Here is a 14,927-nt window from a genome sequence, read left to right as displayed (position 1 = left end):
GGTCTTCTCTTTTTCTTCTTGCAGGATTAACCTTAAATAGGGCTGAAACCACAAAAAGATTCACTTCACTCTGGTTTGGATGTAAGCTCAGTCCTTGATCTTTCTAGCTGGGCATTGCTTTACAGCATGAAGAAGGTCCCTTACAGGTGAGTGCCATATGAAGTTAGTCAACAAATATAAACTGATGCACCCTTAATTAGTCCCCCTTATGTCACCATAGCAATGTAGAGAATGTCTTTACAGCAGATGTAAATATATTTAAGAGGATCTTAATGTAGATGAAAATGAAATCCATTCCAGGTGAGATCAACCCTATACTCGCTCTGTGGTTTCAGCCATGGAAAGGTGTTAATGACTTAATAACAAGTCACTAAAGCTTCAACTGCTCCACATACCCTGAAGATCTCGGCCTGCAGCAAATGTGAGATAATCTGGCCCTTTGCCTTCTCCTGTGCATGTTAAGTTACCGCCAATCAGTAGTGATCCACCTGTGTGTGTGCCTGAGCCTTTACTCATGTGTATACTGCTGCTGAATGGCAGAATGTCATATTTCCCCATACGACAGCAACCAAGAAGAAAAAAAAAACTATTAATAGAAAAATCTTGCTGTCACAGACTCAGCTGGCAGTTCTACTTGATGCTTCTAGATAAGAGCAGCAGACACTTTCTCTGACAGGTGAACCTAAGTAGGAATTGCTCTAATCAAACATCGGCATTCAATCAGGAAGGAGATTCAGGCCTAGGGCTAGATTAAGCTGGCAGAAACGTTTGGTTGGAGTTATCAAACACAAATTCGTTCTTTGGGAATCAATTCTGCAACGCACTTGATGGGAGTTTTGCCAGCCAGCACTGTCTGTGAGTGCCTGGCCCCAGCTACTCCACCACAGACTTCAGGAAAAGCAAGGCTCTTGCCCTGCAACCACAGCTGCAGGAGTTCATGTGAAAGATTACTCCATTTTGGTCTAGAGCCAAAAATCACAAATGTTACTCTGCTGATAGACTTCTGGTCAAAGCAGAGCTATTGCATTTAAAAGATTAGGTTTTAAAATAAAATGTGGTGGTCTCTAATACTTTTGTGCAAGAAGTTAACAACAGCAGGGCACAAAACATTTTTTTTTGTATTTTTCCTTAGACACAAAGCTGCCTATGACATACTCCTGGCTGACATAGCAGGCCAAAGTTGTGTTTTTTCAAAAAAGTCCAAATAAACTTGTGTGTGAGTGCATTTTAAAGAATAAATTTAAAAAGCAATGCTAAAGAAAACAGTCATTTAAAAGAAGGACCACAGGGCCTGCTAGATTATCATCACATGGGGACGTATCATTCTTGTCCTGTGTTGACAGTAAAGATGCATGTAATTACTTAAAAAAAAAAAAGCAAACAAATGAAGAAAGCCTTTCATAATTAAGTGTAGGTGACAGTCTTACATAGCTTTTCAGGAGTGGAAGGAGAATATTTGACATTTATCTTGAAAAACAAACCAACCAGGAATTATAACTCTTCTTTAATATGTTTGCCTCTCAGGAGTCAGAAACACTTGGAATTTATGCGCCAAGATATCTGCCTGTGATTTTAAGTAAAAATTAAACTACTAACCAATTGGCAGGGTCACCTACTCCACAGAAAGCTCACTTTTTTTTTTAAAGTTTAAACAAATATATAAATATTTTAAAGCATAGGATGAAATTACTATCTCTAAAAATGGAACTGTGAACCCAGTCAGCCTGAAAATGAGGTCCCAGTTGTGTATATTTAACAGTGTATCCCAGTGATTTTCTTTACTATGAGTATTTTGAGATTTTGCTGCCCGAGACCTTCTACTAGTACATGAAACAACAAAGCAGCTGGCATAATAATGTATTGTGGAGATGTTAGCACCAAACTTGTTCTTCTTGAGGCATCCTCTATATACTTTGCACTCCTGAAGTTTTAAACAGTAGCATTTGTCTTTGGACACACTCTTTAGGCAAATATTTGAAAGAATAAAATATTTCAAGGATCTGTAGTTTGGATGTACTGATTTGTAGGATAAGTGGGTCCTTAACCTCCATCCAGTAGCCAAGTATAATCCTCTAGAGGTAGCACAGCTCACTTTGGGACACAGGTATACGCCTATGAGTGCTGGGGAAAATGAAGTTTATGAAGTTTACTTTTAGTTAGTCTTTTTGTATTTACAGGCCTTTTTAGTGCATGCGAAATGGCCAGTGGTGCAGGTCTACCCTCTGTACATCCCTCTAAGAGCAGCAAAGAAACGAAAACTTCTATGTTGAGATGTGGAAGGGGGATGATTTGGCTTATGCAGGTCCAGCACTGGCTCTGCTGAACTTCACGTCTATCCCCAAACTTCAGAAAGCATCAGCCTAAAGCCTGGTTTCAGATTTTGGAAGCTCCCTCCGAGGAGGCTGAGCTGCGCGCGGACATGATGTTGGTGTGCCAGCAAAAGAAAGAGTGGGTCTGATGCACTGGATCATGCTGGTTAAGGTGGCAGCAGCAGGCATATTGATATGGGGCAGAAACCCTCAAGACTTCTGCAGTGTTAAGGAGGTTACATTAAGGTTTAATTTAGGGCTGTACATCTATATCAGGACACTTGTAATACACTGATAATATTAAATTGACTGCCCACTTGGTGGCACTGTTGCTCCACACATCACCAGCGCTAGCAAGAATGGCAAGTGAAGACATCAATGGTTGTCTTACCTCCTCCCTCATCTTCTTAACTGTCTCACCTTTCTGTTAACAAAACAGAAAAAAAGTTAGCCTGCGCTGATGAAGTGAACTGATACACAATATTTTGACATGAAGTTAAAGAGTGAAATTTCCTGACCTTTCCAATAATGCTTCCAACCTCCTGAAACAGAAAAAAAAAAAAAGGTAAGTGAATGATATGATTCACTGAAGAAGAGTATTTGCTAAGCTCCTAAGTGGTCCCACTAACCACCTATCTCAAACTTGCAATGAGAAGCACAGCACTGCTCCATTGCTGCTCTACCCAAATATGCCACATTGTACAAAGAGGGGCTGATTAAACATGCGGCTTTACAGCTTACTTATGGTGGAAGAAAAATACCTTTCACAGAAACTAAGCTTGAGGTTAGAGATCACTTCAATAACTACAGATAAACACGTATACCAGGGAATGAGAGTTTCAAAAATAACAGAGCTACACAACCTATGAGAAAAAATGGGATCTGATACAAGCATCACAATAATTGCTCATCTCACTGAAGGCATGCATCTACCTTCTTTTCACCAAGTGATAAGACTTGGATTTCCATGCTACGAAGTGTTATTGCATAAATACCTGGTGGTCTGCCTTAATCTCTTTTTTATGCACTTACAGAACAATAATTGCTAATCATTTTTTAGGGATTTGGGAATTACTACTAGAGTTCCAGAATCTTACATGAAGGGACAGAAAACAACAAGAAACATTGTTGTGAACTTACAACACAATGATTTGGCAGTTCTGGCAACATCCTGCAGGTTTAAAATTTGCCATATAACCAAAGGTAGCCAAACTGAAGCTAGTAACTCTAAAATCATAGTCTATAGACATTTTACACAAGTCACACAGGTGTAACATCAGACTGGAAAACATCTGATGGAAAGGAGACCAGTTAAAGGAAAACAAACACTTCTCCTATATTCAAACCATAAAATCTACTTCCACAGTTAAAGACAGTCTCATATGGCTGATCTGACCTACAGGTATGATATATCACTTTTTTCTGCACAGTTTATATACTTGTCTTACCCATCCTGAAACAGAGCCACAAGAGTAAGATTTAAGAAATCATTCTCCACTACTCTCTCCAATGACAGACTCATGATAAAGTAGTACTAACTTCCCCCCGTTGTACCAGACTGCCTGGAGTGACCTTGAGGAAGCTATTTCTCACCACTAGGTTATTTATAAGCTTATAATATGAAGCTGCTTGTGCTTGCAGCTCCTTGAATCCTGCTCACAGGACTGAAGGGCTGCTCAGTGAGAGGAAGACCCAGCTCAAGGAAGAGCTTAGACATATGATTACTTTGTGTTCCTTGCAAGCTTGCAGATAAAACCAAACTAGGGGGAGTGGTCGATATACTGGTGGACAAAGCTGCTATTTAGCATGACCTAGACAGGCTAGAGAAATTGGCTAAGAGAAACTTCACGGAGTTCAACAAAGGCAAATGCAAAGTCCCTGCGTCTGCGATAGAATAACCTCATGCAGTAGGCTGGGCTGGACACCAGCAGCTTTGCAGAAGATGAGCTGGGGCTACTAGTGGACAATAACTCAAACATGAGTCAGCAGCGCACCCTTGCAACAAAGACGACCAACAGTATCCTAGGCCATATGAGCAAGAGTGTAGCCAGTAGGCTGAGAGAAGGGATTCTTCCCCTCTGCTTGGCACATGTGATACTGGCCTGAAGGACTGTGGCTTCTTTTGGGCTCCTACAACAAGACAGACAAGGACAAACTGAAGAGAATCCAGTGGAGGACTACAAGAGGTCAGTGGACTGCAGCACAGGACACATGAGGAGAGGCTGAGAGAACAATGTTTGCTCAGCCTTAGGAAGTGAAGCCTTGGGGGATCTTATTGCTACATAAGACTATTTAATGGGAAGGTGTAGAGAAGTTGGAGCCAAGTCTTCCCAGAGTTGCACAGTGGAAGGACAAGAGGCAATGCACACAAGCCGCAACACATGCAATGCCTACTCAGTACGAGAAAAAAAAATTATCGTAATGATGGCCAGACATTGAAACAGGTGCCCAGAGAAATTGTGGAGCTTCCACCCTTGAAGAAATCCAAACCCAGCTCTGTGTAACCTGCTCCAGTGGGTCCTCCTTTGTGCAGGAAGCTGGACTGGAGATCTCCAGGGGTCCCTTCCAACCCTTGGTTACGTGGTTCTTCAAGCATGGCCTTATGTCCACTGAAGTCCATGTCTAAGTGTAGCTACAAAGTTCCTCCACCCTATCTAGCTCTGTGTGTGGGTCTAGTCCGGCTTGTTTTCAAAACTTTACTTTTTCTGTTTCCCTTTCTTATTTTCTTTCCTAATTCACCACCAAGATGCCATTCTGCTCTCTTGCACATGCTGGCCAGACAGCAGATATTCTTCAGCTAGCTATTGCAAATTTTCCAGCAGTATCTGCCTTCCAGATCCTGCCTTTACCAGCTGACATACAGTGAACACTTCATACAGCTGTGCGTTTTTGCTAAAGTGTCCCACGTCCATCCAGAACTGTGAGACATCTGTGTATCTATGTATCTGTGTGCACAGTGCAAAGCAGAAGCTCTGTGAAGAGGGCCATGAATGAAACCTGATACTTGGTTGTTTTGCATCTTGTGACTGAATTAGCCTGTGTCTAAAAATATGTAGATTTTGGTCTTGCCTATTCCCATGTCTGAGACAGCCAAATCAGCAGGCTGGGTAGGTTCACTAGTAACACACAGCCTTTTTGTTAGCAGTGACACAACTCTGGGACATTCCAAAGATTTTTCAAGATCTTACTATCTTTTAAAGACTGCCACTGTAACTCTACAAACAGGCTGAAACTGTTGAATGGTATTAAAATGTCCAGGAGGATAAGAAGGGAGAGACAGACACCCACACAGACAGCATGACTGCATAAATCTAAATAATGATAAATCTAGGGAACCCCTCATATCTAGTAGCACCTAACTGCTCAGCATATCCAAGTAGCTTTACTTCAAATAACTTTTCCATTCTTCACAATTGCAGGTTTCAGATATAGTTTCTTTGGTAAAATTTACTCCCAGTAGGTGGAAGGGCCCTTTGCTATGGGCAAGCAATTTCAGTCTGTAGTACGGGGCTTTTTTTTTTTTTTTGGACATCTCAAGTTTCATTAGAAATTACTGGCCTGGTCTTGAACCTGCAGGGCTTTGCTGGTATACTCTTATTATGATATCTAGCCCAATCTATTATGCGATCATCCTAGGTCTTAACGACAGACATATTTCTTTCAGAAATGCATGAACAGAACATAGCTAATAAGTACAAACCCATCTTTCTTGGAAATGGACAAGATGTTTTTACTTTGGAAATAGAAAAGCAATATATTGATGAAGTCCTTTTGAAAAAGATGGCACATTTCAAACAAAGAAATCAGAAGTCTTTAAATAAACAAAATGAAGTGTAAAATATAAAGATTCTTCCAGCTGCCTGTCCCACTGAAGTCTGTGGGAGTTTTCCTATTGATTTCAGTGGGGATAGGAATTCTACCTGAGCTAGTATCATCTTATCTTCAGATTAATGTTTTATAAAGAACTGCAATCAATGAACAGTGTGAACCCCACCAGCAAAAAAAAAAAAAAAAAAAAAAAAAAAAATCATTGAGACCTGTGACCAATACTTGCGACCAATTCCTTGGAGCGTTTTAGAAAATGTCACTGTGATTCTACAGAATATTCCAAACCTTCTCCTCCTCAAAGGAGGAATTTAAAAGCATACTCTATAAAGAGGCTATTCTAAAACATTCAATCAAATTCTTTCCCTGTACTGTAGTTCCTTTTGAGCTAGGATTCTGCTATGAAATGTGAAGGAAAGTGAAAAGAGAAAGGGAAAGCATTAGTCTTATATGATATTCCTAAGTTTTCTAAACTTTTGATCTTGTAGAAGTTAGTCTAAAAATAATTCTGGAACTGGTAGTTTTAGCTTTCTCTGGACTTCTCTTTCTAGGAAAGCTCCCATAAAGCTTGGAGATAATACATATTTTTTAATTATGATGAGAAATCTACTTTTGTCACAGATTCGATTGGAGGATTCTTTGATTTACTCTTCAAATTGCCTATGCTACCCCATCAAACCTTTAATGATTCTTTACATAGTCCAATATTTGTTTCATACAGATTCTTATATGGCTCTAAATTATGTTTAGCACTTCATAGAATATGTAACACCATTCTTATGATACTCAAGTTCTATCATTATTTCTAGCTGAGGTTATTCTGAAGGCTTTACATTTGTCAGAGAATGTTTCTAGATCTTTCAGACACCCAAACTGTGCTGTAGGTGACTGCTTAGACTGAGGGTGTAGCAGGTCTGTCACCTATATCAGATGATTAAAAGTTAGGAATTGAGTGTAACCCAGGCACAGAAGCTCTTCTCTGGTGTTTCACTCCTAAAAGAGGAGGCATGACGTGTGTTCTCAAGGAGTTCGATTATCTCCATCTGCTGTAGAAGCAGCCTAGACTTGCACTAACATATACAAGCATAAGTTAGGTGAGAGAGTTTCTGTCTCTGATGTCAAATTCAGTCTCTGTGCAGGAGCTTGATTTAGCTGTCCTAGAAAACAATAGCATTCTAAAATATACTAATATCCTTGCACTATTTGCTACTTTCTAGTGCCCTGGCATACATGTTTGGGCATATAGCATATACGTATGCTATGTAAGTTTTTATTACCAATTTCAGACTGATTTATTGACTAACTACCTACACATACACACAGTAAGGGAACAGGTTATGTGATAATAATTAGTAGGCTTTACACACTCGCATTTCAACAGCAGATCAAAAAGCACTGCACAACTGGAACTTCTATAAATGGAGAAACTAAAGCACCAGGGAAGAAAGACAGATCCAAGATAATCCAGGAGACTAATAGCAGAGCTAAAAGCAATACTCAAGCTTCTTGGCTTCAATATGCAAACACTTGTCTGTCAGAAACTGAAAAGCCGCAGCAATTGCCTTGGATGAACAGGAGGCCTCCAAAAAGCCGCAACTACGTGCGTGTATGCAGACGCACATCCACATACGTACTTACATAGTTGTGTGGGAAGTCAAGATACATGCATAGCCACCAAACAGACAGACAGACAGGTATGAGCTTCTCTTCCAGAAGTGACAGCAATTTGGGATGCTTATCTGGATACTGATCAAAGTGGCCTGAGCTTCAGATAGTGCTGAGTACCCAGCCTTGATAATGCCTTTCAGAGGGCATCTCCAGATGCCAGTGACTCATGCAGGATAGTCTTGCATTTAGGTTCCTACAGTGTCCTGTCACTGTCAGAAATCCCAGAAGAAAAAAAAGAAATTCAATTTCAGATAGCCTGAATAAAGTTCATTAGCCTTCGAGGCTGGGTTGATTTATGACTATCTTTCTTTTTCATATGCCATGTCTAATAACTAAGGAGATGATCAGATGACAACAAGAGAACCTCACCAACACGCACTAGAAGATTGCCCTATTTTATAAGCAAAGTATATGGATATATTTCTTCCTGTTAGCTAGCCATATGATTCATTGCAGATAACCTGAACAAAAACAATGGTAAAAAAAGAGTTATGCTTTCCTTCATGTTGAAATGCAAATATAATATTACTTTCACCCCTAATTGATCTGGAATGGAATGAATTTTATGCTTAACAAATGCTTAGAGAGTGCTGGGTCCATCACAGAAGGAAATCTCTTCCTACATTTAACGCATCATCTATGGTAACCTGACAGAGAGGCACCACTGTCAGAACAAGAAGAGGCAGCACAGAGGTCTTGGTGAGCCAAGGCTTTGGCAAAGCTCTTGATGACTAAATGACTAAACAAGGATACAAACAGGCTGTAGGAGAAAGCTATTGCCTAATCAATTAGCCAGGGTGTCTTTTGAACAACAAGAGAAACAAATTAGTCATGTTAAGAAAACAGAAGACTTTTAACAAATGGCAACAAACCTTGGTATAAAGATTAACCTTTGTTCTGTAAACACAGTGTGTGAAATCCCATCACTTTTCTAAGTGTAAGGCTAGATTAATAATTACTCTGACCCAGAAAAGCAAAACAAAACAGCTAGATATTCCCAAACCATAGAAAAGCACAGCCTTTGCTTTATTACTGTCAAGTATGTGGTTTCTACCACCAACACTATGTAATGCATACTGCAAATGTAACACTAACCTCACTGGAGCGGTGATATAAAGCCACATCTAGAACAAAAGATCATTTAGGAAGTAATGTAAAACTATATACTTTTATCCCAAAACATTTGACAGACTATAGGCCAATTCCCAAAGTCTTCAAATTCATTCAGGTTATGCTTTAACTGTGTACTCTTATCTGCTTTCTATGAGCAAGGATAAAGTAGGACCAACAGGACTGGGCTCTTTAAACAATAAAAAGCCTATTGGAAGAGCACTGATGAAATGCAGCCTTCTGTGGTGTGGAAGTACATCTATCACAACACAAAGAGTTATCCTCACAACAACAAACATCCGTTCTGATAAAATGTCCTAGACCACCACTAGCTGTCTTTCTCTCCATCCATAAAAAGGCCTAACAACCCAACTCTTTCTTTTAGTGTTGTTCTGAGGATGCATTTCTAAATACTTCTATAAGAATGTAAAGATCTTTGCACGAAAGATCACGTGAACCCATTAAGATGGTGCATATATGACATCAGTATTTTTTAAAAAGCTGAAAAAAAGCCAGAGTCAGTTCTGGGAAACATGATTTAACAGGTCTATCTCAGGGAACAAATGGCTGCCTCAGATAAACTGAGATTCTTACTTGTGTTTTGGGATTATGGGGGATTAGCCTTGCTGACACAGGAGAGCTCATGTTCCTAGGTGATGCTTCTGTAGTCACTGTCTGATGTTAACAGTCCTAATTTAGTAAAACACTAGAGTTCAAGCCCTTACTGAGACAGATCTCATGCTTACAGATGTGCTGATGCTTGAGGAAACTTTCGAATTACGGTCCTTCTGATGCAGAGGCCAGTGTTATGACTCTTCCATATGTCCATCCATCATTTTTTGGCAACTGTGCCAACGGGCATTTCTCATTTGCTTTTTGATAGCAGATATGTAATCAGTTTTCATAAAATATCACCATACAATTTCATACCAACCCTCCCATCCTTCCTCAAAAACAAAACAAACCAAAAAAACCTATCAAAAAGCAGCTGTCCCTTCACTTTGCTCTTCTGTGTGCCACGCTGGAACAGCAGCACTGAACAGCGTGCCTTTTGCATTCTCAATTCATTATAACTGTGGACTGATGAGATTCTGTTTGACAGAAGTGGGAAAATTTGGTCACAGCAACTGTTTTGGGGAACAACCTATGCCCACAGGCTGTGGCAAAAAGAGCTCTGTCCTCCCATTGATTTTTTTAGGCTAGTGAAAATAGTGAGAAACCTTCAGCTGCTACTACAGTAATACCAGGAAGAGATTTGCACATATTTGCACACTGAGGTTGTTCCATGACCAGAGCTGTTAGGTACTACAGTCATGCAAACAAAACAAAACAGGAACTATAACAGCAATAAGCAGGACAGTCAATCCTCTTAATACCCTGATAGCATTCCTGGAAACTAGAAAGAACAGAACAAACATTGACTTGGTTGGCATTTTCTGGCTTGGATTAAGTTACTGAAAAGATGATTCTTATAGCTGCTTTCTTTTATATTGCATTTAAATAAGTAAAAACTAAAAGAAAACAAATGAGGAAGAAAGAAGGCATTACCTTCAAGACGGGGAAAAAATTAATTATTTCTTTTCTTGCTTAAAAATCTTTCCAGGGTCAATTAAGCAGTTATGCAAAAGTGGCTGCTAAAAGTAATCCCTGGCACTAAGACTATGTTACCTATACAGATGTAAGTGGCAATGTTCATCGTTTTATGCTGCCTGTATTTGAGTCTTTAAGTATGAGCAAGTACTTTAATGAGTCCGAATATTTTTCCATCTGTAAATTCTACAGCACCATAAACTAATCACCGATGTATTCAAAAGTCACCACTTAACCTGGGTGCAGTTCCACTGCAATTAGTCCTTCCAGCGCCATAAGGCATTGGAAATAATAATCCAGCTGAAGCTAATGGGAGACAGAGTTGCTCAGCATGGCTAAGACAAAGCTGTTAGTACAGTTTAAGTTTTGTGCCCAAAAATCAAGGCACTCCTAGGTTCTCATCCACCCTTGAAAATTTCCCTGCAGGATCCATTTTTGCTATTTCTGTATTACTGAAACTATGAGCAATGTATCATCAGACAGTCAGAGGCTGTTTGCCCACAAATGCACACACTCTCAACTTGTGTCCATAAAGCCCTTCAAAAATGCTTAGGTGCATCGGTAGTAGGAGTTTAAGAGACAGAGTTTAAGATTATGCAAGAGAGACCCTGGAATTTTCATGAAATTCACCAAGAAAAAAATAACTTCAGAATTGATCTTTCTTGCAACCCAATTTGCTGCTATTTTTAAAATGCATTTCTAATTCCCCTCATCTCTTTCAAACTATGACCGCTTATTTACAGCCCAAGCTCTGTTTCAATTAAATGTTTTGTCTCAACATACTAACAAGAGATCATCAATCTCCAGCAATGTCATTACCATAATGAACCTTAGCGAAGAGCAGAGGAGCATGTTTCCCCTCCCATTTCAGAGGCACATACAGAGTGACCTTCTCACAGTGAGTTCCTATCAGCTCACACAGCCTTCGCTCCTTGATATTAGCATTTTGCAATCACAGAAACGACATCAAAGAAACCGTAAAAGCCCTATCTTAATTGTCAAAATAAATTCTAACTTAACGTATTCTTTGCCACACTTTGGCAAAATAGGATACAGGATTAGAGCACAGTGAAGCTCACTGTGCCTTGCTATCTGCGGACGCATGGTATACTCCCACCTCTTTGAATTTCCCAGCTTTCATGGGTTTAATTTAGACCCTTGGGGCTACGTAAGCGTTGAAGATTGGACACACAACATTCATTACTGTTAAGAGTGGTTGCTCACACAACCAACCACATTCAACACAGAAAACAAGCTTTTTCTAATTTCTTTTCTGATTATCTTGTTTTTTAAAAAAACCCTACCAACCCACAGTTTAAGTAAAGTATTCTGAAAATGACAGTTACTTGACTTGAGCTTTACTGGCATGATTCTCAAAGGAGCTGAGCTGTGTGGCAGTGATTAAAAAAAAAGGGGGGGCACTTAAGCACACAGGAATTTGACTGAAAGCAGTAGAGTTACCTACACTTACCAGGATATAGCTATGTTCAAATACTTTTTTGGCCTGGGACCAGAACCCAGCAGAATCGAATCCCTAAAAACTAATTTTGAGTGCAGACATGCGCACAGATATTAAGTGGGTTTGGTGAAAGAGATCGTTAATAAATGTTTGACAGTTCTCTATTTTAGATGTAAATCTTACACACCAGATCCCTGCCAAAGGCTGAATACTTCTAGGGAAAAAAAAAAAAAAAAAAAAAAAAAAAAGAAGGCAAAATGGCTGAATCATTTTCAAGAAAATATATAGTTTGACCCATAATTCATTAATTCTGGCATATCCTAAGTTTTGGGTTTTTTAAATTGCAAACTTAAAGTGTACCCTCTCATAATTCCTAATAGCTCCACAAATATAAAATAGATGGACCTATGTTCATCTCCTGTATTTATGCTATGGGTATATCATATGTGTGTTTATGCCACAGCTTTCTGATCTACAGAGTTGAAAGTATACACTATTTTAAAATATAAATATATTTTCAGTTTATAAACTAAATTCCATCATAAAAAAATACTTTTTATATTTATATATACAAATTTGATCTGTAGAATGACATATATCTTCACTGCCCCTTGTTAAAAAAGAGCCAAACATCTGAAAACAGATGTTTTCATAACATCTGTTCCTTAAGCCTAAAAATGTCCATTGTTGGCCATACAAACATTGCAAAACAAACCTATGAAATGTATTTTAATAAAAAACTCATTTTGTGATCTTGTGATGTGAAATAAACATCTATCAGACTGTCAAGCATGACAATGCTGAATTGGCACCTTGTCTACGGCACAGATTTCACACTTAACTGTGTGCTGTGGTAGACAGAGATGAAATTGCTGTCTAATCTTCCCAATTGAAGCCACGGGCAACCTGGACAAACACTTGTTATATCAGGAGGTTCACTCTAATAACATCACGGAATAGTTGGGGTTGGAAGGGACCTCTGGAGATCATCTAGTCCAACCCCCCTGCTCAAGCAGGGTCACCCAGAGCATGTTGCACAGGATTGTGTCCAGGTGGGTTAAGTTTTTCTTCATATTCAGATGGAAATATCAGATGCTATATCAGAATATATACACACACATATATATACATATGCACATACATATATGTACATATACATATATACGTACATATGTATATATTCAGATGCTATAATAGAATAATGAAGAATCGTCCTGTGTGAATACAACAGACACAGTAATTCTGTGGCCATTATTTCACAAAAATCAATGTTCTGGTATTTTCAAAAGACTGTAAAGTCCAGCAAATGATGAGAAAGGCAAGAAAAGATGGCAGCTGTAGATAGGCGAGCCTTGTGCAAGGGCTGTATAATTTGGCTAACTATCAATGACAGAACTCTTTTTTGCTGCTGCAATGGTTCAAATGAATTTTTGAATTTAGACTGCAACACAAATTTAAGTATGTTGCCTTGAAAGGCAGGGGGGTGATTTTTCAGTGATGGCGATGGCGCTTTGGGTTGGAGTTAGAGGAGGAGGAATAGACCTCCTTATCAGACTCTGATGGCAACTGCTAGGGCAAAACGAAATGCTTCACCTTGCCGTGCATGAGGAGGCGTATGGTGAGCGTGACATTGAGACCTCCTTCAGTCACTTTTGCGTCCTTCGTGTTCATCCTGGTCTTGTCTCTTCTATGCTTGAAAGCAGCTTCGTTTTTTTCTTTTTTTTCTTCTTCACTTAGTCAACCTTCAAAGAAATAAAGGGGGAAAAAATTATCATTGAGTGGCTGAAGCTCCTCTGAACTGAGTATATTGTGTTGTACAAAACAATTAACGTTGCCTCCTTTGATATTCTGGGCTACACTTTAGTGCTCAAAAGGCTCTTGATTACTATCAAAACCAACTCTTTACCAATTACATGATAAAACTCTCTTCTGGAACCTTCAAAAATCTCTTAACTTCCTATGTTCCCCAGCCGAAAGTAGAGAACACAAACTGAAATACAGTGCTTTCTTCTGAATAGCACTTTCTTTCTGTTAATCTCTGTTGTGTGTATACACATATATGCATATATTTTTACATGTGTGTGGTACTATTTTCACTTCTCTCCCTTTCTCGCTCTCTTACTACCTCTTTCCCTTATTGCTTTTGCAGATAGATTTTTATTTTCTCTCCACCTAGAAAGAAATTACTTCCGAGCCTAAACACTGATCCCTACCAGCGCCAGCAGGTGACACATTATCAAAGACATCTGAGTAACTAAGAGCCACTTGCTGCTGTAAATCTGGGCACTGTCTGACTTTGTATTTGTCTACCGAGCCCAGAGGTGGTTCAGTCCCTCCAAGGCTAAAGCCTAGCTTCAGCCCTAAGTGTAAAGAACATGTTTTTTAATTCATAATGACAAATTGCAGATTTTCTGTCATTTGCAAAGTCACAAATATCCTAATATGCTAATAAAGCTGCAAGGACTGGCCTTGAAGAGACAAACAACATGTATTATGAGTTTCGTAACACAAGGACATTTACCATTACAAGCAAAAATGGGGGCAGGAAAGAATATTAGCAAGGGCAGGCAAATTCCACACTAGAAAAGGCCTAGAGTTTCCTTGCTCATTTTTGGCCTTTTCAGGCCTATCTTATATAACATAAAACCCATAAATGCACATCACTGTTTCTTATTAATGACAATCCTGTCCATGAGCTTTGCATTTGGAGCTTCCTAAAAGCCTGGCTAGCTCAGGCACCAACTATTGAGCACACCAAAGGGTAAACATGCTATAGGTGACAGCTTAGAAGGTAGATCAACATCCACCGGGGAAGCAGGCTAGCATCCCCTTGTGTAGATGCCTCAGACATAGGACTAAACTACCAGAGAGACCTATGAGATCAGTGCCCTGAAAACACACAGGAAATACCATCAAGCAGAGATTCTTCCATCAACTGATTAAACTCCACCTTAAGAGCCATTAAG

At 39.3% G+C, this 14,927-nt stretch overlaps 1 protein-coding gene across 11 annotated transcripts in view; it reads right to left on the bottom strand.

Moving 5' to 3' along the window:
• Positions 1-14,927, bottom strand: part of LOC134137112 (poly(rC)-binding protein 3-like) — a 147,042-nt gene that overhangs the window by 48,340 nt on the left and 83,775 nt on the right. For all 11 annotated transcript variants that reach the window (XM_062569658.1, XM_062569663.1, XM_062569664.1 and 8 more), the window contains exons 3-5: positions 13,555-13,703; positions 2,828-2,851; positions 2,701-2,733 (exon numbers count right to left, since the gene is read on the bottom strand). In XM_062569658.1, coding sequence (XP_062425642.1) covers positions 2,701-2,733; positions 2,828-2,851; positions 13,555-13,632 — 135 coding nt within the window. In that variant the 5' untranslated portion in view covers positions 13,633-13,703. The remainder of the gene's footprint in view (positions 1-2,700; positions 2,734-2,827; positions 2,852-13,554; positions 13,704-14,927) is intronic.

This window comes from Rhea pennata, chromosome 2 (assembly GCF_028389875.1).
Source record: "Rhea pennata isolate bPtePen1 chromosome 2, bPtePen1.pri, whole genome shotgun sequence".
Lineage (NCBI taxonomy): Eukaryota > Metazoa > Chordata > Aves > Rheiformes > Rheidae > Rhea > Rhea pennata.
This window is presented reverse-complemented; position numbering and strand designations above follow the sequence as displayed.